The sequence below is a fragment of the Emiliania huxleyi genome, assembly GCF_000372725.1.
Source record: "Emiliania huxleyi CCMP1516 unplaced genomic scaffold EMIHUscaffold_41, whole genome shotgun sequence".
Lineage (NCBI taxonomy): Eukaryota > Haptophyta > Isochrysidales > Noelaerhabdaceae > Emiliania > Emiliania huxleyi.
In genome coordinates this window covers 691,619-716,614 of record NW_005198900.1, presented here as the reverse complement: position 1 = coordinate 716,614, position 24,996 = coordinate 691,619, and the positions used below count along the sequence as shown (strand labels likewise).

General features: G+C 66.8%; 9 protein-coding genes across 9 annotated transcripts in view; 6 read left to right on the top strand and 3 right to left on the bottom strand.

Annotated features, from left to right (window-relative positions):
- Positions 1 to 955: 955 nt before the first annotated feature.
- VPS41 (vacuolar protein sorting 41) lies at positions 956 to 4,212 on the bottom strand (the record flags this gene model as incomplete). The annotated part of the gene is made up of 4 exons (XM_005769861.1): positions 956 to 1,864; positions 2,111 to 2,765; positions 3,197 to 3,252; positions 3,358 to 4,212. 4 exons carry the CDS (start codon positions 4,210 to 4,212, stop codon positions 956 to 958), a joined length of 2,475 nt encoding a protein of 824 aa, XP_005769918.1.
- Positions 4,213 to 6,367: 2,155 nt separating this feature from the next.
- Positions 6,368 to 7,707, top strand: EMIHUDRAFT_451431 (hypothetical protein; the record flags this gene model as incomplete). The annotated part of the gene is made up of 3 exons (XM_005769846.1): positions 6,368 to 6,385; positions 6,728 to 6,982; positions 7,100 to 7,707. The coding sequence occupies 3 exons, from the start codon at positions 6,368 to 6,370 to the stop codon at positions 7,526 to 7,528; spliced, it is 702 nt and encodes a 233-aa protein (XP_005769903.1). The 3' UTR covers positions 7,529 to 7,707.
- An 826-nt stretch (positions 7,708 to 8,533) lies between these two features.
- Positions 8,534 to 9,533, top strand: EMIHUDRAFT_210216 (hypothetical protein; the record flags this gene model as incomplete). The annotated part of the gene is made up of 2 exons (XM_005769845.1): positions 8,534 to 9,208; positions 9,282 to 9,533. The coding sequence occupies 2 exons, from the start codon at positions 8,534 to 8,536 to the stop codon at positions 9,531 to 9,533; spliced, it is 927 nt and encodes a 308-aa protein (XP_005769902.1).
- An 82-nt stretch (positions 9,534 to 9,615) lies between these two features.
- On the bottom strand, positions 9,616 to 11,781 carry EMIHUDRAFT_416064 (hypothetical protein). Its single transcript, XM_005769844.1, has 3 exons — positions 10,796 to 11,781; positions 10,594 to 10,718; positions 9,616 to 10,483 (listed from the first exon to the last, which is right to left on the bottom strand). The coding sequence occupies exons 1-3, from the start codon at positions 11,726 to 11,728 to the stop codon at positions 9,784 to 9,786; spliced, it is 1,758 nt and encodes a 585-aa protein (XP_005769901.1). The 5' UTR covers positions 11,729 to 11,781; the 3' UTR covers positions 9,616 to 9,783.
- A 2,106-nt stretch (positions 11,782 to 13,887) lies between these two features.
- EMIHUDRAFT_210213 (hypothetical protein) lies at positions 13,888 to 14,958 on the top strand (the record flags this gene model as incomplete). The annotated part of the gene is made up of 1 exon (XM_005769843.1): positions 13,888 to 14,958. One exon carries the CDS (start codon positions 13,888 to 13,890, stop codon positions 14,956 to 14,958), a length of 1,071 nt encoding a protein of 356 aa, XP_005769900.1.
- Positions 14,959 to 16,257: 1,299 nt separating this feature from the next.
- Positions 16,258 to 19,501, top strand: EMIHUDRAFT_464236 (hypothetical protein; the record flags this gene model as incomplete). Its single annotated transcript, XM_005769842.1, has 6 exons — positions 16,258 to 16,981; positions 17,060 to 17,190; positions 17,283 to 17,674; positions 17,837 to 18,024; positions 18,110 to 19,069; positions 19,128 to 19,501. The coding sequence occupies 6 exons, from the start codon at positions 16,258 to 16,260 to the stop codon at positions 19,499 to 19,501; spliced, it is 2,769 nt and encodes a 922-aa protein (XP_005769899.1).
- Positions 19,502 to 20,896: 1,395 nt separating this feature from the next.
- Positions 20,897 to 22,619, top strand: EMIHUDRAFT_210210 (hypothetical protein; the record flags this gene model as incomplete). Its single annotated transcript, XM_005769841.1, has 3 exons — positions 20,897 to 21,870; positions 22,213 to 22,461; positions 22,535 to 22,619. The coding sequence occupies 3 exons, from the start codon at positions 20,897 to 20,899 to the stop codon at positions 22,617 to 22,619; spliced, it is 1,308 nt and encodes a 435-aa protein (XP_005769898.1).
- Positions 22,620 to 22,651: 32 nt separating this feature from the next.
- Positions 22,652 to 23,434, top strand: EMIHUDRAFT_210209 (hypothetical protein; the record flags this gene model as incomplete). Its single annotated transcript, XM_005769840.1, has 3 exons — positions 22,652 to 22,975; positions 23,127 to 23,228; positions 23,339 to 23,434. The coding sequence occupies 3 exons, from the start codon at positions 22,652 to 22,654 to the stop codon at positions 23,432 to 23,434; spliced, it is 522 nt and encodes a 173-aa protein (XP_005769897.1).
- Positions 23,435 to 23,874: 440 nt separating this feature from the next.
- Positions 23,875 to 24,996, bottom strand: part of EMIHUDRAFT_210208 (hypothetical protein) — a gene marked incomplete at both ends in the record, with an annotated part of 2,443 nt that continues 1,321 nt past the window's right edge. The window contains 4 exons of the mRNA XM_005769839.1: positions 23,875 to 24,024; positions 24,091 to 24,161; positions 24,264 to 24,454; positions 24,554 to 24,666. Coding sequence (XP_005769896.1) covers positions 23,875 to 24,024; positions 24,091 to 24,161; positions 24,264 to 24,454; positions 24,554 to 24,666 — 525 coding nt within the window. The remainder of the gene's footprint in view (positions 24,025 to 24,090; positions 24,162 to 24,263; positions 24,455 to 24,553; positions 24,667 to 24,996) is intronic.

The window sequence follows — 24,996 nt, the reverse complement described above, 5'->3', positions numbered from 1 at the left end:
AGTTGCGGTCGCCGCTCGCTCCTCGCGCAAGTCAAGGCGGACTGCTCGGCGAAGGGGTGCGCAGCGCCCCCAGAGGCCGCCACCGCCGCCGCCGCCGCGCCTCCGAACCATCTGCCTTCGCCTCGGCGGACGCAGAGGTGGTGAGTGCCGCGCCGGCTCGAGCTGCCGCCAGTCTCGGCGCCTCGCGAGTCGCGAGGGGGCCGAACATGGCGCGCGCGGGTGACGTAGGGGCGATCGCGCGTCGCCCCGGGGACGTCCGTGGCCGCAAGACTCGCTTTTCTCGGGCAGAAAGCTCGGGATCGGCGAGCGGGGCAGGCCTAGGCACGCGCTCCGCCCCCCACGACATTCCAATGGAAATCGATAGGTTTGAGCTCCCAGACCCGACCACCAAAGCAACAGGCTGGGAATGGGGCGAGGAGGGCGGCGACCTCGACCGACTATGGAGGACCCGTCGCCAGACGACGCAGGGCAGACGCCGGGGAGGCGGAGCAGACGCGCAGGGCGAGACGAGGGAGGGAGCAGGACTTTGCGGAGATCAGCAGGAGGGTTTACGAAGAGATTAAGAGTAGCAGGGACCCGAGGGACCATGTGCATGTGGAAGACGGCTAGTGCTAGTCCCCCGTCGGGAGGACGACCCCGGCTAGTCGCCGACCACACGCACAAAAAACCCTGCACAAAGATCGCACGGGTGGGGACCTGTTTCTTTTTACCCATCTCACAGTAGAGACGTCCGTTTTTATTTATTTCTCCACATGCAGGATATGAGATCCGAGATCCGACACCGAGATGCCCAGGTGGGTAAAAAGGAGAGCAGGTCCTGTGATCTTTGTGCAATGGAGAACTAATTCTCGCCTCCTCACGGGACGGCTCACGAGACATCACGGTTGCAGTTTCGCTCAGTGGCAGTGGCTAGCCGAGTTGACATCAGTTGCTCAGACACGCACACGCTCGCCAGCTAGTCTGGGCCCGCCTCGCCGCTCGCCGACGGGTCCTGTGGAAGCGGCAAATGCAGGGTTGTTCCGCGGCACTGCGCCGCATGCCGCTCGCCCAGGAGCGCCGCCGTGTCGGCGTGCGCGATAGCGGCGGCGCCCCTCGAGAGGCCCTCGTGCTCGGCGACTTGCCGCAGCAAGCGGGTGAGGTGCTTGCGGAGGCCGTCGATCCGCTCGCCCTCGGGCAGCCGGCGGAGCAGCGCGAGCGGGTCGATGGCGAGCAGCGGCGGGCGGCAGACGCGCAGGAGCAGCTCCTGCGTCAGCGCGGGCGACGCCACCGCCTCGTCGAGCAGCAGAGGCCACAGCTCCTCCTCGCCGCTCTCTGTTACCAGCTTGAGCGCGGCGCCGAGGTCGCGCCCGTCGCCCAGCGCGAGGGAGAGCGCCGCCCTGGCGGCGCCCTGCTGCGCGAGCAAGTAGATCTGCGCGTCGACGAGCCCGTGCTCCTTGGCCACGTCGAGCGCAGCCTCTGGCTCGTACCCGCTCGACGAGCGCAGAAAGGGCAGCAGCTGCTGCGGCGCCAGTGCTGCGTACAGCTCGACTTGGCGCGGCGCGAAGGGCGCCGCGGCAGCCGGGTTGCACTCGAGCAGCCCGTGGAGGTACTCGTGCAGCCAGAGGGCCGGCGGCTCGCACGGCGCCGCCTCGAGCTGAGGGACGACGGCGGCGGGCGGGAAGGACGAGTCGCTCCGCGCGAGGAGCAGCGCGAGCGTGCGGGGCCACGAGAGGCGGGCGAGGTCGAGCAGCCGGTGGAGAGCGAGGGCGTGTGCGCCCTGCTGGCTGAGAAAGACAAAGACATCGGCCTGCCCCGCGGGGAGCGAGAGGAGCAGGTCGAGCGCCACGCCCACCTCGCGCCGCGATACCGCCAGCAGTGCGAGCACCTCGGTGAGCGCGCTCTCCGCAGGCGACAGCGGCCGCTCGCCCTCCGGCGCCGGCGCCGGCGGCGCCTCCGAAGCCGCGGCGAGCGCGCAAGCAGTGCACCCGGCCCGTCCCCGCATCTCTGACACCCGGTCCGCCTCCGCCGCCGCCGCCGCCAGCTCGGAAGCGAGCGCCGCCGCCGCGCAAGCCGCCGGCTGCGCCGCCGCCCTCGCGTGCTGCAGCGCCGCGGTCGCCGCATCGCGCAATACCGGCTCTCTCCAGAGGGAGGGGTGCCACGAGCGGAGGTAGGCGAGCGCCTCGGCGGGCGCCTCCCTCATCAGCAGCTCGAGCGCGCTCTCGTACACGTCCGAGGCGCTGCCTCCCGCGCCCTGCAGCGGCGGCCTCACGGGCACCGCCTCGACGAGCCAGCGGACTGCGCCGACGGCGGCGAAGCGACGCAGCCACCGCAGCCAGCGCGCGGCGTCGTTGCCGAGCTGCGACGCCAGGACGCGCGCCGCCACCGAGGCGGGCGCCTCGAGCTCGCCTCCCTGCTCCGATTGGCTGAGACCGCTGCCACTGTCCGAGTCCGCGCCCTCAGCCCTCAGACCCGCCGAACCGGCTCCGCCCACCTCCCCTCCCCTCGCCGTGCCGCCGTCCGCCGGCGCCGGCGTGCTGCTCCCGGGCGCGCAGCTCGCAGGTGCGGCGTGCGGCGCCTCGAGGAGCGAGGCCGCGTACTGCTCGGCGATCGCGAGGGGCGTGTGGCGGCTGAGGCTGGCCGTGTGCCTGCTGGCGAGGGTGAGGGCGAGCTCGAACCTCCCCGACGAGAGGAGCCACGCGATGCGGTCGTCCCACGAGAAGGAGCGAGCCACCACGATGTCATGAGGCGCGACGACGTACGCAGTCATCTCGGAGAGGTCGTCGCACCTACAGCGCAGCCGCGGTGAGGAGCGTCAAAGGGACGCCGTCGGCCGCGCCGCCCTCCGAGGCACCCCGCGCACTGGTACGCCGCCTCCCAGCCGCCGGGCGCCACGCTGCTGCGCGCCGCCGCTGCCGCGAGCGGCGTCCACGCTGCACTCGCTCCGCCGGCGTTGACGACGGCCGCGGCGGCCGCCGCAGCGCCCCCGACGGCGGAGGCTGCCGAGGTGGCGGCGGCAGAGAGGGCGCCGCGGGCAGCCATCATCGGGTTGAGGTCTCGGGAGGGCGGGGGCGGCGGCGGAGGCGGCGGCGGCGGCGGCGGCGGCGGCGGCGTCCCCGGCGGCGGCGGCGGCGGCGGCGGCGGCGGCGGCTGAGGCAGCGCTTGCAGCGGCGAGGGCGAGGCGGGGGGCGGCGGCGGCGGAGCGGCGGCGAGCGTGTACTGCGCGGCAGTCAGCGCCTCGTGCCCCTCGACGGAGAGCGAGTCGCAGAGGATCTCCTCGTTCCGCAGCGTGAGCAGCCTCAGCTCCGGCGGCGCCGCCGGCCCCCCCGCCGCCCCCCCGCCGCCGTCCTGCTCCTGCCCGGCCGCCTCGTCGTCCGGCACAAAGGCGAGCGCGAGCAGGTCGGTCGCCCAAGCGCCGCCCTCGCGCCGCAGCCTGGCGGTGGCGAGGCCGCAGACGAAGAAGTCCGTCTGCAGCAGCGCCACCACCTCCATGTACAGCCGCGGGCCCTTTGAGTCTGGCCCGCCGCCGCCGCGCGAGCGCACGACGCCGAGCTTGATCGAGTCGGCCCAGCCGATGACGAGCTCGGCGGGAGAGGACCACAGCAGCTGGCACCGGAAGAGGTCGGAGGGCGGCCGCTCGTACGGCCGCTCGACGAACGAGACGCACCGGTTGTGCGCCGTGTCAAACACCTTGACCCCCACGTCGTTTGCCCACGCGATGAGCGGCCCGCCGCACGCCACCGCCGTGACGGGCCCCTCGCCCGCGTGCAGGACGGTGTCCTTCGCGCCGCCGAACCAGCCGCGAGCGGAGTGCACCAGCTGGCCCGCCAGACCGCCCGTCGCCACCGGGCGGCGCGAGGCAAAGTCGCCCGCCGAGTCCATCAGCGCGATGCTCTGCACCGGGCGCGGGTACCACTGGGTTGAGCCCTCGCCGCTGATCGTGTTGCTCACGACGACGGTACCGTCCTGCGAGCACGAGCCGACAAACTCTCCCGACGCGTCGATCGAGACGCCCGTCACCGCGGAGGAGTGCGGCGCGAACCGCCGCAGCTCCAGGCCCGACGGGTCGAGGATGTGGAGCGCCCCCGACGCCGTGCCGAGCACGAGGAACCGCGCGTGCACCGCGAGGGAGGAGGCGGCGTCGGAGCCTAGGATGAGCGGGACGGACCTGCCCAGCCGCTGGTACTTGAAGAGAGGAGGCTCGTCGACTTCCTGAGCATTGTTGTCGTCGAGCATTGTTTCTCCGGACGGCCGAGGCGATGTCGGCAGCGGCTTGCCGAGGGGACCGCTCGTTCTTTTTTTTCGCCTTGTTGTAGGAGGTTTCCAGTCTGACTGTTCTTCACATTTCTACCTATAGTCCATTAGGGCTTCCAGTATCGGACCTTCAAGATATGCGCTTTTGGCCGGTGGCCTCTTCGGACATGGTACCTCCGGTGAGTGAGTGAGATAGATAGATCATAGATGATAGTGGCTGCCAGTTCGAGACTGGGGCCGATCGAACTTGAGTTGTTCGGTCGGAGGAGGAAGCATCCGGCCAGCACGGGTACAAAGAGGGGTACCCGGAGAATCCCCAGCTGCGGAAACGTAGTGTCGCTCAAGAGGTGCGATACTGCGGGGGAGTGTAAGGTGCCTATATGGGCTTCCAGTATCGGACCTTCAAGATATGTATGTGGTTTTGCGTTTTGGCCGGTGGCCTCAGCGGACAGCAGCGCTGGGTTCGGACTTTTTGCGGGGTAAGGTACGGTCACATCACGCAACCAACCCACCTCGATCGAGACCATACCCCCCCTGGCGTGTCCGTTTTATTTATTTTATGTATAACCCGTCCTCCCATCCCTCCCTTGGGCTGTGTCTGTTTTCTTTCTTTCTTTTTAACCCTTTCAGGACGAGAAATCGAACGGCTCTGGCAGCCCAATCTGAGCACACCGTGAAATGCTTTGTCTTCCCTATTTCTTCAGAGTTATGTGCCCACTCAGGGTGTGTGGCAGCCAACTGGCTGTGTGACTTGGTGAGCCTGTTTGTGTCTGTGTGTCGCTCGTGCGTGTCGTCATCATCTGTCTCGCGTCCACCCATACCGCGTTGGGTGTCCAGGTCCGAGCCTGGCTGTTCTTCAGACTTCACCTCCCTACCTAACCTAACCTAACCTATAAACTTCTTCAGAGAGAAACCATGCCGCGCGCTGCTGCTCCGGATCGTGAGCACGCTGTCCGCGCGCTCACTGAGTGTGCCGCTCTTGGAGCACTCTTTTCACTTTTGCAAGGCGGAGGCATGCGCAAGGCAGCGTGTGCGGACGTGATCCGGCGGTGCCACGCGTTTGCTGAGGGCTCGGAGGCGTTCCAGGGGCGGCGGCCGGCGGCGCCCGCCGTCGTATTGGCGGAGGCAGCAGCCGCGGCGAAAAAAAGATGTGATCGGTATTTTTATTGCAGTATCCGTGTCATCAAAACGCACCTGAAGGAAGGCGCCGACCCGTACACCTGTAGCCGTGCCCAGCACGCGGTGCGACTGCGTCTCGACAGGGTTCGTGATTTCACATGGAAAAAGAAAAGAAATAGAAGGGATGGGAGGACGGCACGCCGCCACCACACAGGGATTTTAAGGAGAGGAGTGTGGTGCGCTAGCCGTCGCCCACACTAAGGGCGTCTACGCCCTTACCCACACCAATGGTTTTTCAGCCCCGACTTTTGCGCAAATTCTTCTCCTTGGCTAGAGGAATAGCTAGACTGAGAGATATTGTGCACATGCGACATGGTCAGTCACTCTCTACAATACAAGCACTGAACGCACTTTTTTCAAGTTTAGCGAGGCGCAGAGGGGCCTGGGAGGGATGGATGCACAACCGACCCACGCCACGCCGCTTGCGGCGGTCCTTTTCCCAGCTCCGCTGAGGGCGCGTGCGTTATCCTTTTTTCAAGTTTAGCCTGGTTGTGTGTGTGTGTGTGTGTGTGTCTGTTGGAATCAGAAAAAAAGAGAGGGTGTGATGCGCTAGCCGTCGCCCACCCTTGTGCGTCCGCCTCTTCCTATCTCTCTTCGCAGTCCCTCGCCAATTCTCGTTGCAACCTTCATGCCACCTCGCGGTCGTCCCACTCTCGTCGTTCTCTCTCTTGTCGCTTCTTCCGCTGACAAACCCAAACGAGGGATGGGGAGGAGGACAGGGTCCCCACCTGCACGAGCAGGATTTTGGAAGGACGATCAGGGGGACCGGTGGGGCTCTCCTGCTCCTGACAAGGGACACGACAGGCTCGCAGCGCGGTGCACGGTGGACTCCCAACTCCACTGGCGGTCTCATCTCAGTCTAGCGACCTGCCTCCAGCTTGTCGCTGGCAGTCTCTCGCTACCACAGGCACACTGACACAGGGGTGGCAGGGGCGGCGGCAGGAGTCTCCCACATGCTATGCGGGCCTCGCTAGAGGTGCGTCCTGTGTGTGTCCTCGCCCTTGTGGGGGAAGGGGAAGGGGTTGTGTGTCTGTACATGCATGTGTGTGTGTGTGTGTGTGTGCGTGTGTGTGTGTGTGTGCGTGTGTGTGTGTGTGTGTGTGTGTGTGTGTGTGTGTGTGTGTGTGTGTGTGTGTGTGTGCGTGCGTGTGTGCGTGGGTGGGCGCTGTGCGAGCCGCCTGAACGCCACGAGCGCGCCGCGAGCGCCATAGCGCCGCAACGCCGACGAGCGCCGCCCAATCTGAGCAGCGGAGTTATTTCTTTTTTCAAGTTTCTACCGAGGAGGCGCTGGTCATCGTTTCTGTGATATATAATGGAGGAGTACGAGGACGAGTACCGCGCGCACAGCTCTGAGGCCGCCGCCCACCTGGAGACGGCCAGGGCCACTGCGGACCGCGACGACCGGCAGCAGGCGGCGGCGGCGGCGTCGCGTTCCATCGACGCAGCGCGCGAGGTGGTGTCGATGCTGGAGATGGAGGCGGGCGCTCTCCCAAAGACGGAGCGGGCGCCTCTCTCCTCGCGCATCCGCGCCTACCGCTCCGAGCTGACAGACCTCTCACGCCGCTTGCGGGAGGTGCGCCGCCCGTGTGCACCTCTGCCGCGCCCGTGTGCCACGCGGCCATCATGTGAAGAGGAGAGCAGACTTTCCCGCCGGACGCACCTCCACGCGCCTCCGCCATCGATCGCGCAGGCGACGCGCGCCGACGCGCGCCAGGCGGCCGCCGTCGCCTCGGACTGCATACGCGAGGAGCTCTTCTCGGCGGCGAGCGGGGACGGAGGCGGGCGCGACGAGAGCGAGCGGATGCTGGCCAACTCGGACCGGCTGGCGAGCTCGACCAACCGGCTGCGCGAGGCGCACGCCGCCACCCTCGACATGGAGGAGCGGGGAGCCGCCATCATGGGCGACCTTGCGCGGCAGCGGGAGACGCTGATGCGGACGCGCGGCACGCTCGGCGCCGCGCGCGAGGGGCTGGAGGCGTCGCGCCGCGTGCTGCGCCAGATGGGCCGCCGCGCAGCGACGAACAAGGCCGTGCTGCGCGGCATCTTCGCCGTCGTCCTCCTCATGTTCCTCTGGATCGCGTGGCCAAGCGCGGAGGCGCCCTCGCCACCCGTCGGCTAGGCGAGAGGACGGCGCCGGGGCGGGCTCCGGTGGCGCGTAGCGACCAGCGAGGGCCTGGGCCCGGAGCCTCTGCTCTGCGGTCCGATGTGCGGTCGGCGGTGGCAGGCCGCCGGCGGGGTTTGTGTGACACACGCGTGTTGGTTTTGTGTGATGGGGGAGGTGGAATTCCACGAGACCGCGCCCATGACTCTCATTCGTCATGGCATGACCGCGCCGGGGCGCGCGCGCCGCATTGATGGGAAGGACAAGCGGGATCCGGGAAACCCTCGACCTCTCTGCGCCCCGGCGCCACAGCTCCACCCGCTACACCCCTCTTCTTGAAATCCCTGAGTGTGGCTGTGCCTCTCGGTAGCGTGCACGGTGCGCATAATCAACGCGCAAGGGAGGGAGGTCGCCGGCCTGTGCGGTGAGCGATGACGTTCTCCCCCATACCTAAATCTCGAAGAGAGAGAGAAAGAAAAGAAAATAATCAATCAGATGCAGAAATGGAAAAAGAAAGAAAGAATGAGACCACCCAACCCAAGAGAGGGAAAAAGGTAAAGGAAGGAAGGAAAGCAAAACAGACAACCCAAACGAGGGGGAGGATGGGGGAGGAGGACAGGGATGGCAGGACGAGAATCGACGAGAAGCCGGAATTCAAATTCTTCAAGCCGACCTTCTTCAAGCCGTCTGCTGTGCCTTTTGTGGTGCAAGTCCGTGCCAGTCTGCTGTGAGAGGGACTTGGGTTGCAGAATTCTTCCGCAGGGGTCACACCCGACGACCTCGGGAACTAGCCGGGGCAGTCGGAGAAGGGGCAACTCCGTGCACTGACGGTCGGCCGTCAGAAAACACGCCTCCGTGGCTCGGGTTACACCAATCCTCGCTACCAAACGCGGGCAAAGGATATCCACCGCGAGAACCTCGCGACAAGCATCTTCCGACCGAGGCTGGGCGCTGCCGGGGCGCGTTCAGTCAAAGCCGGACGCACCCGGGACGTGTGCTGTCGCTGTCGCACTGTCACAGACGATGCTCAGCGTCGCTCTCGTCCTCGGGATTGCAATCTGTGCACCACCTCCAACAGTGGTCAATCTTGCCGCTGCTGGCGCCGCTGGCGCCGCTGGCGCCCTGGCCGTGTATCCCTTTGACAGCATCAAAACACGGCTGCAGAGCGAGACAGCGCAGAAAAGCTACGGTGGAAGTGGAGTCCGCGCCGCCCTCTCGCTGGTACGCAGTGAGGGCTTGCTCTCTCTGTACAGTGGCCTCGGCGTTCAGCTTACGGGCGTCGTACCCGAGAAATCTATCAAGCTGTTTGTGCACGACCAGAGTGCTCCGCTCCTCGGCGAGGCACTCTCCGGCGCGTTGGCGGGGCTGTGCCAGGTGGTTGCCACCAATCCGCTGGAGATCGTGAAGGTGCGGCTCCAGCTCTCCTCAAATCCGGACAGCCCGCTTGGCGTGCTGCAGCGGCTCGGGGCGGCCTCGAATCCGCTAGTGCTCTACACCGGCGCTGCAGCGTGCGCAGCTCGCGACTCGCTCTTCAGCGCGATCCTCTTCCCCGTCTACGCCAGCGCGAGGACGATGCTGGCGGAGGGCGACATGCACATGACTGGCGCACTGCTCTCGCTGACGGCGGGCATGCTCGCCGCGGCGCCCGCTGCGTACCTCACCACGCCCGCAGACGTGGTCAAGACGCGGCTGCAGGAGGTGCGTGGCGAGAGGCGGCTTGGAGATGGTAGGCAGCTAGACAGGCGGACCAATGGCAAGCCGTTTCCGTTAGGAGCGCGAGGAGCCGGCGGAGCTGAGAGACGGCGCTGCGGCGGTCGTCGGTGCGAACGTGGCGACGCGCGGCCTGGCGAGCGGCGGGGTGGGTCCGCTTGCCGCCGGCCGCCGTGTCCTGTCCGAGGGCGGGGTCGCGGGGCTCTTCGCGGGAGGGCCGGAGCGTGTGCTGCGCTCCGCGCCCCAGTTCGGCATCACGCTTGCGCTGTACGAGGGGCTGAAGGCGGGATGCGAGGCGCGCGGGTGGCTCTAGCGCGCGTAGCCGTATGCATGTGCAACATGTGCATGTGTAGGACCCCCGCGTGGCGTGGGCGCGCCGAATCGGCGTTTTATACTAAAAAAGGGGATTTCACACACAGTCTATCGCTTTTGTAGAGCCGCGTACGACTACGCGAGACGCGCTGTGTGGTGGGACAGATCAACCCACAACCGCCCCCGGCCGGACATCCATGAGGCGGGTGCGCCCCTGAGCTGTGCGGTGTGTGTACAGTACATGCGTGTCATCACGCCTGCGGGTCGAACTCGCCCGCCTTGTTTCTCTGCACGAGGACTCTCCTTAGGATCTTGCCCGCCGCCGACTTTGGGATGGCGTCGGGGGCGACCATCTGCACGACGCCGCCGCGGAGCTTCTTGTGCGGCGCGACCCGCTCGGCGACCCAGGCGGCGATGGAGTCGGCGTCGAAGTCCGCCCCTGGCGCGAGGGTGACGAAGGCGCGCGGCACCTCGCCGGCCGTGTCGGAAGGCACCGGGATCACCGCCGAGTCGACGATTTGCGGGTGCGAGAGCAGCAGCGCCTCGAGCTCGGCGGGCGGCACCTGGAAGCCCTTGTACTTGATCAGCTCCTTGAGCCGGTCCGTGAAGTAGAGGTAGCCGTCCTCGTCGGCGTAGCCGATGTCGCCCGTCCGGAACCAGCCGTCCGCGTCAAAGGCGTGCGCGTTCGCCTCCGGGTTGTTGAGGTAGCCCGCCATGACGTTTGGCCCCGTGCACACCACCTCGCCCTCCTCGCCGCGCGGCAGCAGCTCTCCGCTCTCGGGGTCGACGATCTTGTACAGCATCGAGGCGACCGCGACGCCGCTCGAGCCCGGCCGGTTGTCGCCGTCTGGGTTGACGCTGCCGATCGGCGCGAGCTCGCTCATCCCCCACGCCTGCTTGACGACCACGCCGAGTGACATCCTCACCCGCACGGCAACAACAATGCCAAGGCTCCATCAGGATCATCATAACCCACCGGAGGTCGCACCTGGAGGTCGTACCACAGTTCTCACCCTACACCCCGTGCCTGCTTGACGGCCACGCCGAGCCGCGCGGCGCACTCGTTGCCAACCTCGCGCGCGAGCGGCGCGGCGCCCGATACGATGGTCTTGAGCGAGCTCAGGTCGTACGAGTCGACGAGCGGGTGCTTCGCCAGGCCGAGGATGATTGGCGGCACGAGCTGCGCCTAGGGGACACGTCCACGGCGCGTCGGCGGCCGCGGCCCGGTGACTGTTCTGCGGCAGGCGGCAGGCGAGAGGGAGCCCTGGTGCAGCGCCGCTCCTGCACGAGGGAGAGGAAGCGCTCGAGGTCGAAGGCGGGCATCGTCACGCACGTGCAGTCGTAGTAGAGCGATATGTTGAGCGACGCCGTGAAGCCGTAGATGTGGAAGAAGGGCAGCGGGCTCACGAGCGTCTCGCCGCCCCGGCTCCAGAAGCGGCCGTCCACGAACTCGAACTGGAGGACGTTGGCGATGAGGTTGCGGTGCGTGAGCATCGTCCCTTTCGGCATCCCGGTGGTACCGCTCGAGTACGGCAGCACCGCCAGCTGGTCGTCCTCCACCGCGCCGAGCAAAGGCGCCGCGGCGCCCGTGCCCTTCAGCGCATCGAGCGGTGTCGCGCCGGCGGGCGCGTCGGCTCCGAGGACGAGGACCGAGATGGCGTCGGCCCGCCCCGACGCGCGGACAGCCTCGAGCGCCTTCTCCAGGCAGCAGGGGTGCGCCATGACTACCGTCGCCTCGCAGTCCTCGAGCTGCCTCCCGATCTCAGTCGCTGAGTAGAGCGGGTTTGCCGGCGAGAGCACGCCGTTCAGCTTCAGCACGGCGTGCACGGCCGTGAAGTAGTCCGCGTGATTCGGCGAGATGAGCAGCGCCCTGTCGCCCGGACAGAAGCCGAGTACGGAGCGCAGCTCGTGCGCCACGCTCCCCACGTCGGCGAGCAGGTCCGCAAAGGTCCTCACGTCCGCCGGCCCCTCCGGGTTGTCCACAACCACAGCAGGCTTGTCGCCATTCTTGGCGAAGCCCGAGCAGATGAAGTCCGAAAAGTTTGGGAGGGAGCCTGGCGCAGGAAGCTGCAGCGGCGGCGCCGGCGAGGCCACAACGAGCCGGTGGTCCTGGCCGAGGACAGGCGCGGCGGCGGAAAAGTGGCGCGCGCCGCTGCGGTGCAAGCGAGATGAGGTGCGCCGCAGCGCGCGGCTCATTTATCAAGCGTCGTTCGGGTTCGGCAAGGCTGGGTGGCAAGGCTTGGAGCTTGGCACAGCTGCGCGGCTCTGGGCAGAATCTTTTCTTTCTTTTGTAGTGCCAGTCCGAGCCAGTCTGCTGTGAGAGGGGCTTGTATAGTAAAATTCTTTCTTTTTGGTATTGTTTGTGTCTGTGTCGCTCGTGCGTGTCGTCATCATCTGTCCCGCGTCCACCCATACCGCATTGGTGTCCAGTCCGAGCCTGGCTGTTCTTCACCTTTCTACCTACCTACCCGTATGAGGACTCTGCTGACATGGTTTGCGATGAGAAGCCAGAAGCGGCCCGATGGGTTTCTCGGAGGTTAACTATTTTTCAGTGTATGTAGCTCTTACGAACATACCCGAGGGTGAACTGCTGACAGGGTTTGCGATGAGAAGCGATTTTTGGATCCGTGAGCGTCGGGCTGGTGGTTCGACACCGGGTTTGAAACTCTCTGTTTGTGTATCTGTTTGTTATGTTGTCAGGCAAATTTACATGTTACCCCACAGGCCGCGCACCGAAGCGAAAATCTCCGGGCATGTTAGTAAGTAGTAAGAGCTACAGACACTGAAAATGTTACCGCGCCGTCCTTGCTCCTCCCTGCCGTGCCGCTCCTTCCTCCGTGCCGCGCCGCCCTTGCCGTTTAGCCCGCCCCCCCCCCTGCCGTCCGTTACCGCCGTGCCGCCGTACCGCCGAACCTCAACAGTGCCACGCCCCGTGCCGTTTGTCCCGCCGTCCGATGCCCTGCCTGCCGTCTGTTGCCGCCGCGCCGCCTTACCGCCGACCCTTGCCGTGCCGCGCCGCCTTTACACACACACCTTACTTTCTGCACGACCGAGTTTGCGCTGATGAGCGAACCGAGCCGCCGGGTGCCCCGCAGCGGCCTCGCTGGGCCAGAAGAACCGGTCCGCGAGTGCTCCGCAGCAACCTCGCTGAGCCAGAACGTCGGCTCGCGAGGTGGGGTGCTAGTCTGGGACCCATACGTGGCAGTTCCCTTGCTCCAAGCGCTTGCGCTTCGGCGGTAGTGATCTGATCACCCGAATACCACTTTCGGATCGCTCCTCATCGCAAACCCTGTCAGCAGTTCACCCTCGGGTATGTTCGTAAGAGCTACATACACTGAAAATCATGTGAGCTATGTGTGCTGATTTCCAAGAGAGTGAGTCTATCGGTAAGCGCGGGTTAGCGCGGGTTAGTGCTCACTAACCCGGCCCGGGTTAGCACGGGTCAGAATGGGTTACCATAACCCGGCACTAACCCGGCACTAACCCGGCACTAACCCGTGCGGCTGGGGGGCATACGTCAGCATGGGTTTGCGCCGGGTTAGGGGTGGGTTAGGGCCGGGTTAGTGCAGTGCACCCCGGGTTAGAGCTGGTTGGCGAGATGAAACGGCTGCGGCGGGCACCCGACAGGCACCCGAGCCGACCTCCGCGATGGAGCCTTGGCTGCAGAAGGCCGTGCATGACAAGGTGCTCATTGAGAAGAGCACCCGCGTTCGCACTTGACTCTTGAGCACTTGATAGGGCCGATTCCGCATGGTACGGGACCCCTCTGTTAACATATTCTGTTAACAGGTCGGCATGGTCTTCTGTTAACAGGCATGTTGTTGGTAACTTTGATCGCGACACACCTCCCGTTGCGACCATGGCCTCCGCTGCAGTGGCAGTGCGGGCTGCAGGGGGCCCGGCCAGTGATGGCCCTAGGGAGGAGGAGTGCGCTGAGGGCGGTACATTATAGATCCTGTGGCATGAGACTGTCCCGCTCGCCATGCGCCCGCGGCTGTGGTGTGGCGAGTGAGTGAACGCACGAGAGAGGGGTGGAACGAACCGTAACCCAATCCCAAGCCTAACCCAGACTAACCCGAGACTAACCCGAGACTAACCCGGCGCTAACCCGCGCTGCTCGGCGGAGGGGCATACGTTAGGATGGGTTAGTGTCGGGTTAGTGCCGGGTTAGCGTCGGGTTATGGTAACCCGTTCTAACCCGTGCTGACCCGTGCTGGGTTAGTGTGGCTTAACCCGGTGGAACCCACGGCTAACCCGCGCTTACTGATAGACTCACAAGAGATACTTAACCAAACCTGCCCGAACCTATCCCCCCCCCACTGACCGAAACGATTTGGGTCCGCGAAACCGTCCCCATGGCGAGGAGTGTAGCGGCACGCGCGCGGCCCGCGCTTCCGCACAAGATCAACGACCACGGCTCCGCCAACAACGACTTCTGGGTCGTGCTCAAGGACGCCATCCACAACTCCTCGCGCGCCCGCGTCGAGTGCCAGCGTGCCCTTGCCGCCTCGCTTGTTGCGGCCGACTCCGCCTTTGCACCACACGGCCCGGAGGCGCAGCACAAGGCGCGCGGCTTCCTCTCGGCCAACGGCCACGTTTTACACCGGATGCAGCGCTTTGCAGAGCAACTCGAGGCCAAGGCCCGGGCTGCCGAGATGGCCCACGCTGCAGATGTGTCTCAGCTGCGCGAGCGCCTGCACATCGCGCTTAGCGCGGCGGCAGAGCAGAGCGACAACACAATCTCGGCGCTGATGGCTGATCACGAGACGCACGTGGCGCGCGCCGCTGACGTCCAGCACGCCCTTCAGCAGCGGCTCGAGGCGGAGCGCGCCCGGCTGACGGGCGAGAACGACTCGATGCATTCCGAGCTCGAGGCAGCCAAGCGCGCAGTTGCAGCCCTCGAGGCGAAGGTGCAGGAGACGGCCGAGCAGGCGGCGGCTGAGCATGCGGCAGACCGAGCAGAGCTGCTCGAGCTCCGCGAGAGCAACGAGCAGCTCCGCGAAGACGCCTGCCAGCGGGGAGCGCATTCCGAGCGGTCGCGGCTGGAGCTGCATGGGCAGGTGGAACGGCTGACTCGCGAGAAGCGTGCGCTCGAGATCGAGTTCGAGGAGCAGGTCGCTCATCTCCAGCGGATGCGTGAGGACGAGGTGCGCGATCTCCAGGCCCAGCGCGACCGTAGCATCACGGAGCACCAGCGCAGCGTCCAGGAGCTCAATCGGCAGCTAGAGGCAAGCCTCGACGACCGCAGCGCCGACGCGGCCCACTACGAGGCCAAGATTGAGAGGCTGCAAGCTCTCAACGTGGCCGCGCTGAAGGCGGGCTCGGCGCGAGGCCGACAGCTGCTGTACGCGGAGAGCATGCGTGCAGCGTGTTTGCTCCCCTGCTCTGCTTGTCAAGGCACGGCTCACCCAGCGTCGGCCCTATAGGCGCTCGCCGGATCTGTTCGCCTCGTCGACCTTGTCGTGGCGTGGTGGAGAGTGGAATCACTCTCCCTCGAGATCGGCAATTGCTTCGCCCTCGAAGGCAAGGCCACGATCCGCGGGATCACCCTCCTCAAAGGGGAAGGGTTGGGACCCCTCCACATCTTTTGGCTCGGGCTCTCGGCGCCGACAATCCCCCTCTTCGGCTTTCGACTCCTCCACCCCCACCCCCCGCACGTCCCCGCGCACTACTCCGCCCGCACGGCGCCCACCGGCAGCTCCGGGTGCACCATCTCGTGCCGCTCATCGCAGCGTCACGTCGCCGCACGAGAAGCACGTTTCGCCGACAGCTGACCCCGCCGCTCGTTTCCGCAAGCTGCGAGTCGACACCGAGCGTCCCGAAGCTGCTGTTGCTGAGAAGAAGGACAGCGCCGCTGCTTGAGTGCATTCAGGGGTGGATCGCCTACTAGACTGACGCCGTCACACTTCTCTGAGAGAGCGCGCGTGGAGAAGCGATTAAGCGAGAGCGCTGAGAAGCGCGCGCAAAAACACACAATGCATCTGGCGGTTGGCTTGGAGATGACGGGAATTCCTACGAGGACATAAAAAGCCTTGAAGTTTTGCCGTTTGTCGTGACCGCTCCCTTGTAGTTGTATTGAGGGCTTTAGAGAAAACCATGCCTGGCGCGAGGAGGCCGGACCCCCAGAACCCCTTTGAGGCCGGTCGCGTCCGGTGCCTTGAAATTTATTTCCGCGGTGTACCTGTGTTAGAGAGTTGTTTTCGAGAGTCGTGATTTCTTGTGTTAGTGCCCAGAAAGAAAGAGAGAAAACAGACAACCCAAAGGAGGGATGGGAGGACGGCACGCCGCCACCACACAGGGATTTCACGGGAAGGAAGGTGTGTTGCTATAGCCGTCGCCCACCACCCTTGGCCTTGCGCCTTGGGCGTCTGCCTCTTCCTATCTCTCTTCGCAGTCCCTCGCCGATTCTGTGTTAGTGCCAGTGAGCTGATTGATTGATAGAAAGGCGAAGAACAGCCAGGCTCGGACTGGACACCAACGCGGTATGGGTGGACGCGAGCGAGACAGACAGATGCAGACAGATGATCACGACACGCTCGAGCGACACACAGACACAAACAAGCTCACAAGACACACAGCCAGCGGGCTGCCACACACCCTGAGTTGGCGTACACATAACTCAGGGCCACATCCTTCCTGTCGCCCCCCCCCCAGCACTCCAATGCCAAAGGAACAAACAAGGGCACAAGAACACAACACCGCCCCGAAAATTCTTCAAAAAAAGCATGCTTGCTCGCCTCGTTCGCGAGCCGCGACTCACCGAGCACAAGGGCGGCTGCACGCTAGACATCGGCGGGGGTCTGACTCTTAGCCTTACGTGCGTCGAGGTTGACATCATCCGGGTCTCGCTTCTCCGCCCATCGGGCCGTGCGCTAGACCGTTCGTGGATGGTCGCTCCCGGAATGGCGTCGCTCCCCGAGGAAGGTAGGCCCAAGGAGAGCACCGAAGGCTTTGCGATGCCCGACACCACGCTCGAGCGTACCGTCGATGGCTCCGTTCGCTTGTCGACCGGCCGCCTGCGTGTCACGGTGGGTACTGCCGTGGGCGAGCCGCTCAGGCTGACATGGGCGTGGCATGACGAGGCGACTGGTGATTGGAAGCTCCTGTTGCGCGATCGCCCGACGGGTGCGTACTACGTCGGCGCCGACGGCCGAGTCTCGCACTACGTCTCCCGCCGGCGAGGCGACGCCTACTTTGGGTGCGGCGAGCGCAGCGGAGCTCTCAACCGCGCGGGCCGGCGATTCGACCTGCGCTGCGTCGACGCCATGGGGTACGACGCCGAGCGGAGCGATCCGCTCTACAAGTTTTACCCCTTTTACATCGGCAAGCCGTGCGCGAGCTCCGCCGACCCTTCCGGGACGGGGGAGCCTCCGGAGGCGCTCGGTCCGGACGGGCACGGCGAGCCGCCGCCGCTGCGCGCGGTCTCTCGCGGGGGGGGCGGCGCGTACGGTGCGCCTCATCCCAGGCGACGCGCGAGGGCAGCTCTCACAGTGGCTCGGTAAGCCGCGGAGGCGGTGCTGCCGTCAGGTGTCTTTTACGACTCGATGGCGCGGGCGGCGCTCGACTTTGGGTGCGAGCTCAACAACTACCACGGCCTCTTCGCGAGCTACCAGGCCGAGTGCGGCGACCTCGACTACTACGTGCTGCTCGGGCCGAGGGTACGCAGCGTGACGGCCCGCTCCTCGGTGGCGGAGCGGCGAGACTCAGGGGTGTGAGTCATGAGCTATCGCCGAGAGGCTGTCAGCACTAGGCCCGCTTCTCGTGGCTGACCGGCGAGACGCTGCTGCCGCCGCGCTGGTCGCTCGGCTACTCGGGCGAGCGACCCTCCCTGCCGCGCCCCCTCCATGGCCTGGCCGCCCCACACGCCTCCACCGACCTCTCCACGCCCCTCCACGCCCCCGCCGCAGGCTCGACGATGGCCTTCACCGATGCGCCCGACGCCCAGAGGCAGCTCGAGGCCTTTCTCGCCGAGTGCGCGGCGAGGCAGGTGCCGCTCTCCTCCTTCCAGCTCTCCAGCGGCTACTCCTCTTCCGCCGCCGGCCGCCGGCACGTCTTCACGTGGAACAGCGGCAAGGTGCCCGACCCGGACGGGCTCGCCGCCGCTTATGCCGCCGCTGGCGTGCGCCTCGCCGCCAACATCAAGTCTCCGCCGCCCGTGGCCCCACGCCCCAGCCCCACGCCCCAGCCCCACGCCCCAGCCTCACGCCCCAGCCCCACGCCCGGCGAGAGGCTGTGGCCTCACGCCCCAGCCCCACGCCCGGCGAGAGGCTGCCCGGCAGCGACGGAGCTCGCGCCGCCTCGCAGGCCCTGCCTCTTGGTCGACCACCCCGAGTACGCCGCCTGCGCTGCGGCGGCCCTCTTCGTCGGCGCCTCGGGCGCGGCCTCCGCGGCGGCGGCGGGTGCGCCTCCCTCCTCGGGCGCGGTGTTTTGGCCCTCCACGCCGTCGGCAGCGGCGTACTCGCCCGAGCGGTCCATGTTTTGGGACGCGGACGGTGCGCCGCGCGCAATGCGGGCAGCGCGCAGCGCCAGAGCGCGCACGTGCGTGTCCGACCTCTCGCCCGCCTGGCCCGCCCTCAGGCTCGCACCTCGACTTTACGAACCCGGCCGCCGCCGCGTGGTGGCAAGACCGCGTGGCCGCGGCGCTGCTGCGGCGCGGCATCGTCGGCACCTGGAATGACAACAACGAGTATGCGATCGAGGACGAGCACGCCCTCTGCCACGGGTTTGGGCGGCGCGTGCCGCTCCGGCTGGTGCGGCCCTTGCACGCGCTGCTCATGTGCCAGGCGTCTTGGCGGGCGCAGCGCGCGCACGCGCCGGGCGAGCGGCCGTGGCTCATCTCGCGGAGCGGGATGCTGGGCATGCAGCGCTACGTGCAGACCTGGAGCGGCGACAACTACACCGAGTGGAAGACTCTGCGGTACAACTTGTGGATGGGGCTCGGCCTCGGCACCTCGCCCCTGCGCTCCGGGCCCACACCGGCCCCGTCCGGGAGCCCAGTGTGTGACGCGCGTGTAGGCCTCTCCGGTTGCTTCAACACCGGGCACGACGTCGGCGGCTTCGCCGGCCCGCCGCCGCCGGCCGAGATGCTCGTCCGGTGGGTGCAGAGCGGCGTCTTCCACCCTCGCTTCACGATCCACTCGTGGAACGCGGGCGGGCCTCCGACGTCGGCTTGGCTCCACCCTGGCGTGGCGGCGCTGGTGCTCGACGCCATCCGCTTCCGCTACGCGCTGATCCCGTACCTCTACTCGCTCCTTCGCTCGGCGCGCGACGAGTGCGTGCCGCCGCTGCGGCCGACCTGGTTCGACTTTGAGGAGGACGACCGCTGCTGGCGACCCAGCGACGACTTCATGTGCGGCCCGGCGCTGCTCGTTGCCAACGTGCTCGACGCAGGCGAGCGGCGGCGCGACGTCTACCTCCCTCAGAATGGCGGCCGCGGCTGGTGGGACTGGCACGGCGGAGCTTGGCATCCCGGCGGAGAGACGCTGACGCTGGATGCGCCGCTCGACCGCATCCCGCTCCTCGCCGCTGCCGGCGGGCGTGGCCCGCGCGGAGCAGAAGGGTGGAGCGCGGTACTGAGGAGCTTCCTGATGGGTAGGCTGCTGCGTGCCGCTCGCCGATCCGGAGGCGCGCTCCGCCCTCGACGGAGGCATCAGCCGCACGGTGCGCGTGTTTCCGCTGCCACCCGATCCCGCGTTCGACGGCGTGGCGGCGGAGGCATGCTGGGTCGAGGACGACGGCGTGTCGGACGCGGCGCAGGGTGCAGGCACGCAGCTGAGTGTCTCAGTGACGGCACGGGACGGGTCTCTCCACGTCGCCGCGGCCGCAGTTTGGCCAGAGTCGGCATGGAGCTGCCCTCTCCAGACCATCAACGTCGTCTTGCCGCCAGGCGAGAAGCGACCGGTGCAGAGCATCGCCCCCGCGGCTGATCTTCGCCTCGAGCTTGTTGTTGGCAAAAGGCCGCACCCGTAGCACAGAGCAGGGCTACGAGACGGTCGATGCGCCATGGCGCCATCGCTCGGTCCCAGTCCCGGTGCTCATCTGGCAGAGATTGGCACAGAGGCTTCTCTCTCCATGTGGTCTCCCCTGGCCCGGTGGCGGCAGCCAACACTTCGGATTATATTGTCTCCTGCGCATGCCGCATGCGTCCTGGCTCCTCCCCCCGCCCCTCCTCTCTCGTATATCTCACCTGACACCTCTCTCTCTCACGAGACAACACATGTGCATGTGCATGCACATGTATTAACACCCGGATCGGCGCACACAGAGCATCGTGCTGCAACCAACTACGTCACGGTAAGGGTGGGCGTAGTTGTTTTTACGGACCAAAGGTTACACACACACGCGGCGTACCTTGTATCCGATCTCTGGGCACTGGGGGAGGATCGGCGGATCGCTGGACGTGTAGGCTGTAGCAGGTGAGGAACGGGAGTGAATACTCCATGGAGTCGTAGGATCTGTGAGCGCAGCTTCAGCTGCCCTTTGGCCGCCTAGCCTTCTTGATGGCCGCACCGCCACCGCGTCTGCCCCCGCGCCCGCGCCCGCGCCCGCGCCCCTGCAGCCGCACGCTCACGGGCGTAGCCGCCTCGAGCGCCGCCGGCGTCGGCAGCACGACCGGACAGAGCACTGGGGCGCGCGGTTTGAGCAGCCGATCCACAAAGCTGCCCGTTGTGAGGAGGGCGGCGAGCTCGGCTGCGTCCGGCCGGCGCCCCTTGCCCTTGCCCGCGGGGCTGAAGATGGTCTGCTGCTTGGCATCGGGCGTCGCATCAACCACAACGTACCGCAGCGCCGAGAGGTCGACCAGCCCGTCACGGCAGAGGCGGCAGAGGCGGTTGGGCGTGCCGACCGCGACGTCGACCGCATGCGTCGAGAGGAAGGCGGCCTGCTCATCGACGGTGAGGTGCCTCGCAAAGAGCTTGGCAACCTTGAGGCCTGCACGAGACAGCAATCCGCACAAAGACGCAGCGCGTGGGGCGGAAGGAGTGACGAGCAGCACAGCAAATCGACCGGCCGCCTTGGTCGGAGCTCCGGCCGATTTTTGTGCGGCGCCGAGCAACGCAACGATCGCCTTGACCAGATCAGCGGGTGCTTGCACTGGCCGGAGGCTCTCTGGCAGCGAGACGGCGATGCTGGTCTCTGGAAGGGCTGCCCGGACCTGCTCTCGAGTCGGCGGCTCGTTGGGTGGCGCAACCGACATCGACGTCGATGGGACCGCTCCTCGTCGACGCTGAGCCAAGAATAACGCACCCGGCTCAGCGGAGCTGGGAAGAGGATCGCCGCAAGCGGGGGCTGTGTTCCTAAAATTCTTCTCCGGCAGCTGCTCCGCGGTGCCAAGCGAGTGAACAAGCTGGCGGGCGAACAAACTGCATGCTTTTGCACTTCCCATCAGCAGTCGTCCTGACACTGCTTGCGCCGCCCGCCTTCCCCTCCCCGCTCGTGCCGCTGTCCCGACGGCGAGCGACACCGCGGCCGGTGCTGTGTGGCAGTGGCGACGGCAGCGAGTCGGCGGATGAGGGCCCGATCCGCAGCCAGCGCGATGTGATTGAGCGAGTCATGGACGATCGCCAGGAAGAGGGCACCGACGAAGAGGGCACGGTTGCGCCTACGCCGGCCTCGCGGCGCCGGCTGGCGATGCTGACTCGCCGCGCCGAGGAGGAGGCGGCAGAGATGGCCGCCTCTGGCTCGCCGTTCCTCGGTCCGCTCTCGTTTGGCTCATTCGTGTGGCCGACGGGCGACCCTCGCGCCAACCCGTCGGTCGGCGGGCGGCGCGGCCTGCGCTCGGTGCAGTGGGGCCGCGGCATCAGCGACGACGCGAGCCGGAGGCTTGCGTGCTACGCCTCCGACTGGCGCGACGGCCTCACGCCCAAGTCGTGCGCCGCCATCACTTTCCTCTGGTTCGCCTGCCTCGCGCCGGTGCTCGCGTTTGGCGGCGCAATGTCGGTGCTCACGGACGGGGCGATGGGCGTGCCAGAGGTGATCCTGTCGCGCGGCGTGTGCGGCATGGCCCACGCGGCGGCGGCGGGGCAGCCAATGACCTTCCTCGGCCCCACGGGGCTCACGCTCGCCTTCACGACCGCGCTGTACGCCTACTGCTCCGCCCTCTCGCTGCCCTTCCTGCCGATGTATGCGTGGGTCGGCATGTGGACGTCGGGCATGCTGCTCGCCGCCTCGGTGGCCAACCTGTCCGGCCTGATCCGGTACTGCACGCGCTTCACCGAGGACGTTTTCAACTTTCTGCTCGCCTTCAACTACGTCGCCGAGGCGTGCCGCTCGATCCGCGCCTCCTTCACGGGACTGGCCGGCTCCGGCTTCCTCGCCCTCAACACGGCGGGGCTCACGGCGTGGCTCTGCCAGGCGACCGCCGCCTTCCGCTCGAAGCGATACCTCTCTCCGATGGCGCGCGAGGCGCCGCCCCTCGCTACGCGCCTCGACGCCCCCCCGAGATCCGCCCGAGACCTCACCCGAGACGCCGCCGAGTCGCAGGCCATCTCCGATTTTGGGCCTCCCCTCGTCATCCTCGCCGTCACAGCCGCCTCCCTCCTCCCCTCCGTCGCCGCGCTCGGCTCGCTGACGCGCCTGCCCGTCGCAGCAGCCAGCGGCACCGCCGCAGCAGCAAGCGGCACCGCCGCCGCCGCCGCAATCGGCACCGCCGCCGCCGCCGGGACCGCCGCCGTGGGCAGCAGCCTCGGCCGGCTATGCGGTTTGGGCCGGCCGCTCCTCGTCGACCTCTTTGCGCTGGCGCCGCGCTGGCGGCTGCTGGCGGCGCTTCCCGCAGTCTTCCTCGCGCTGCTCTTCTTCCTCGACCAAAACATCACGGTGCGAACGGTCAACGCGCCGGCGAACAAGCTGCGCAAAGGCGCGGCGTACCACCTCGACCTGCTCGTCCTCGCCCTCCTCACCGGCGCCACCTCCCTCTGCGGGCTGCCGTGGATGTGCTCCGCCGCCGCTGAGTCGCTCAGCCCGTGCAGAGCCTTCGTTTGAGTGGCTCGCCACCTCTTGCTTCAGGTGCTCCGCCACCGTCGAGTCGCTCAACCACGCGCGGCTCATCCTCTATAGAGCACGGATCATTCGATGTGGAGAGCGACTATAGAGCAGAATGGTCCTGCTCTATAGATCCGCGCGATGACGCTCTACACGACGCGCAAGGCGCCCGACGGCTCCACCGTGGAGGAGCCGGAGCGCGTGATCGAGACGCGGCTCACCGGCTTCGGCGTCCACGCGGGCGTGCTCGCCTCGTCGCTCGCGCTGCCCCTCCTCTCCGTCGTGCCGCTCCCGGTCGTGTCTGGCGTCTTTCTCCACCTCGGCAGGCGCGTGGTCGCCGGCAACCTCTTCGTCGAGCGCTGCAAGAAGCTGTGGCTCGAGAAGGGGACGCTCGACCCTCGCGTCGACGGCGCCGAGCGAGAGATGGTTGCGCTGGGCAGATGGGCCGTCTTTCGCTTCACGGCGGTACAGGTGCCGCTCCGCCCCGCACAAAACACAGGACACACACACAACACACACACACACACACACACACGCGCGCGCGCGCACGCACGCACGCACGCACGCACGCACGCACGCACGCAGACAGATCGATCCCACCCTCCCCTGCCCGTAGGCCGCTTGCCTGCTCGGGCTCCTCGCTCTCCGGTGCAACCCGTCGACGGCTCTCGTCTTCCCCTCGGTGATCGGCGTGCTGATGCTCGTGCGCGTCAAGCTCGTGCCCCGGATGTTTTCGCGCCGCGAGCTGCGGCTGCTAGACACTGCTATTGGGGACAGCCTCTAGGGTGCCACTACGTACGTTTTGACGCCGTTTTTGCTTTTAGATAGACCACCAGGGGATTACGTTTTGGAGCATTCGGAACCCAGCAGCAGCAGGACTTGCGACTTGGAGCACTTGGCCTTCGGGTATTCTTGTCAGTATAAATAAATAAATAAAACGGACACACCAAACAAGGGGTGGTCGGGTATTCTTGTTAGGTTAGGTTAGGTAGGAAGGCGAAGAACAGCGCTAGAGATCATAGTGTCCCCAGAGCAGGCACAACAGCCTACAGGTACATCGCAGACCGTAGAGCTATGACCTATGTGGCGCCGTGTCCACGTTGGAGAGCCAGGTGTGGTGTGGAGAGTGAGAATAGCGCTCCGCCGTTCATGGTCAAACACAAGAATAAGCCCTCGGGGAAAGAGACTGCCCCAACAAACTGTACCGGAGATGCAAAGGGAGAGTAGAGAGTACCGACGTAGTATGGTACCTCGCACATGTCGTCATTGTTTCGCGTGGTCGGGGGCACTCGGGCAGCTGCAAATTGGTCCCCGAGCGGCGCCTCCGCCAACGATCGCCCAGACCTCTCATCTCGAGACCTCGCTCACCAGCCTGCCGACTCCGCGCGAGCGCCTGCTGCCGCCGGGGGCGGCAGCAGCCTCGACGCCTCCGTGTGCCTCTCCCTCCCGTCTGGGAGTCGGATCGTCGCGTACATGCCCTCCGGGTCGTCGTGGTGCAGCGCGATGACTGTGACCTGCAGAGCAAAGCGGCGCGGGGTTGGGAACAGGCAGTGGCAGCGGCGAGGGCGGGCGGCTCGCACCTCCATCGAGGATGCCCCGCCGTCGCACGAGTAGAGCGCGCGCTGCCCGCTCGTGAGCCCCGCGCCGCTCGCTGCGCTTCCCGCCGATCCACGGCACTGGTGCTGGCCACGGCTCCTCCTCCTCCACGGCTCCTCCTCCTCCTCCCCGTCGCCCTCCGGCTCCGCCTCGGCACTGGTGCTGGCGCCCCGCCCGCCCTCCTCCGCCTCCTCCGCAGCCCGCATCACCTCGTGGAAAGCGTCGGTCGGAGGCAGCGGCTCGCCGCGCGCGCAGCTGTCGGGGAGCGGCTGTGCGGCGTCGAGGATCGCCGCCCATCGGCCGTCCGTCAGCAGAGCGGAGCTCGAGCCGACGACGAGGAGATGGCGCCTGCTAAAGGCGCCGCTCGGGTGAGCAGAGGCGAGCGCGGGTGGCGGTGCGGGAAGGCGTTGCGTGAAGGCGGCGGCGACGCGGGCTACTCTCGACTACCGGCGGCCGCTCCTGGCGCGCGTGAGCATCACATTCAGCCGGCGCGGCGCGGCCACAAAGCCGAGGCTCTGCGTCCGGCAGGTTGAGACGAGCACCACCTCGCGCTCGGCCCCCTGGAAGGCGTCCACGGTGGACACGGCGACGGCACGCAGCGCCTGCGCCTCGCCGTCGTCGCCACCGCCGCCGGCCGTGCCGGAGGCGCCGCCACCGCCCGCGTGCCCGCCGGCCTCCTCGCCGCCGGCCCCGAGCATCGACACGAGTGTCTCCGCTTGCGCGCGGTACAGGCAGATGACGCTAATCTTGCTGGCTGTCGCGCCTAACGTTACGGAGCATACTCCACACCGCGGAGGCCGCTTCCCCCTCCTCACGGTTTGGCTGCCCTCCTCGAGCTTTTCCGCTGCCGTACCTCGCAATGAATGCGGAAACATGTGCTCGGCGTGTTA

What these genes read in the sequence shown, in the direction of transcription:
- EMIHUDRAFT_416064 (XM_005769844.1), bottom strand. Translation starts at nt 11,728, where the DNA reads ATGAGCCGCGCGCTGCGGCGCACCTCATCTCGCTTGCACCGCAGCGGC. An exon ending in AGGAGCGGCGCTGCACCAGG is followed by an intron (nt 10,719 to 10,795) that starts GCTCCCTCTCGC and finishes CGTGTCCCCTAG; the next exon opens with GCGCAGCTCGTGCCGCCAAT. An exon ending in GCGCGCGAGGTTGGCAACGA is followed by an intron (nt 10,484 to 10,593) that starts GTGCGCCGCGCG and finishes ATCCTGATGGAG; the next exon opens with CCTTGGCATTGTTGTTGCCG.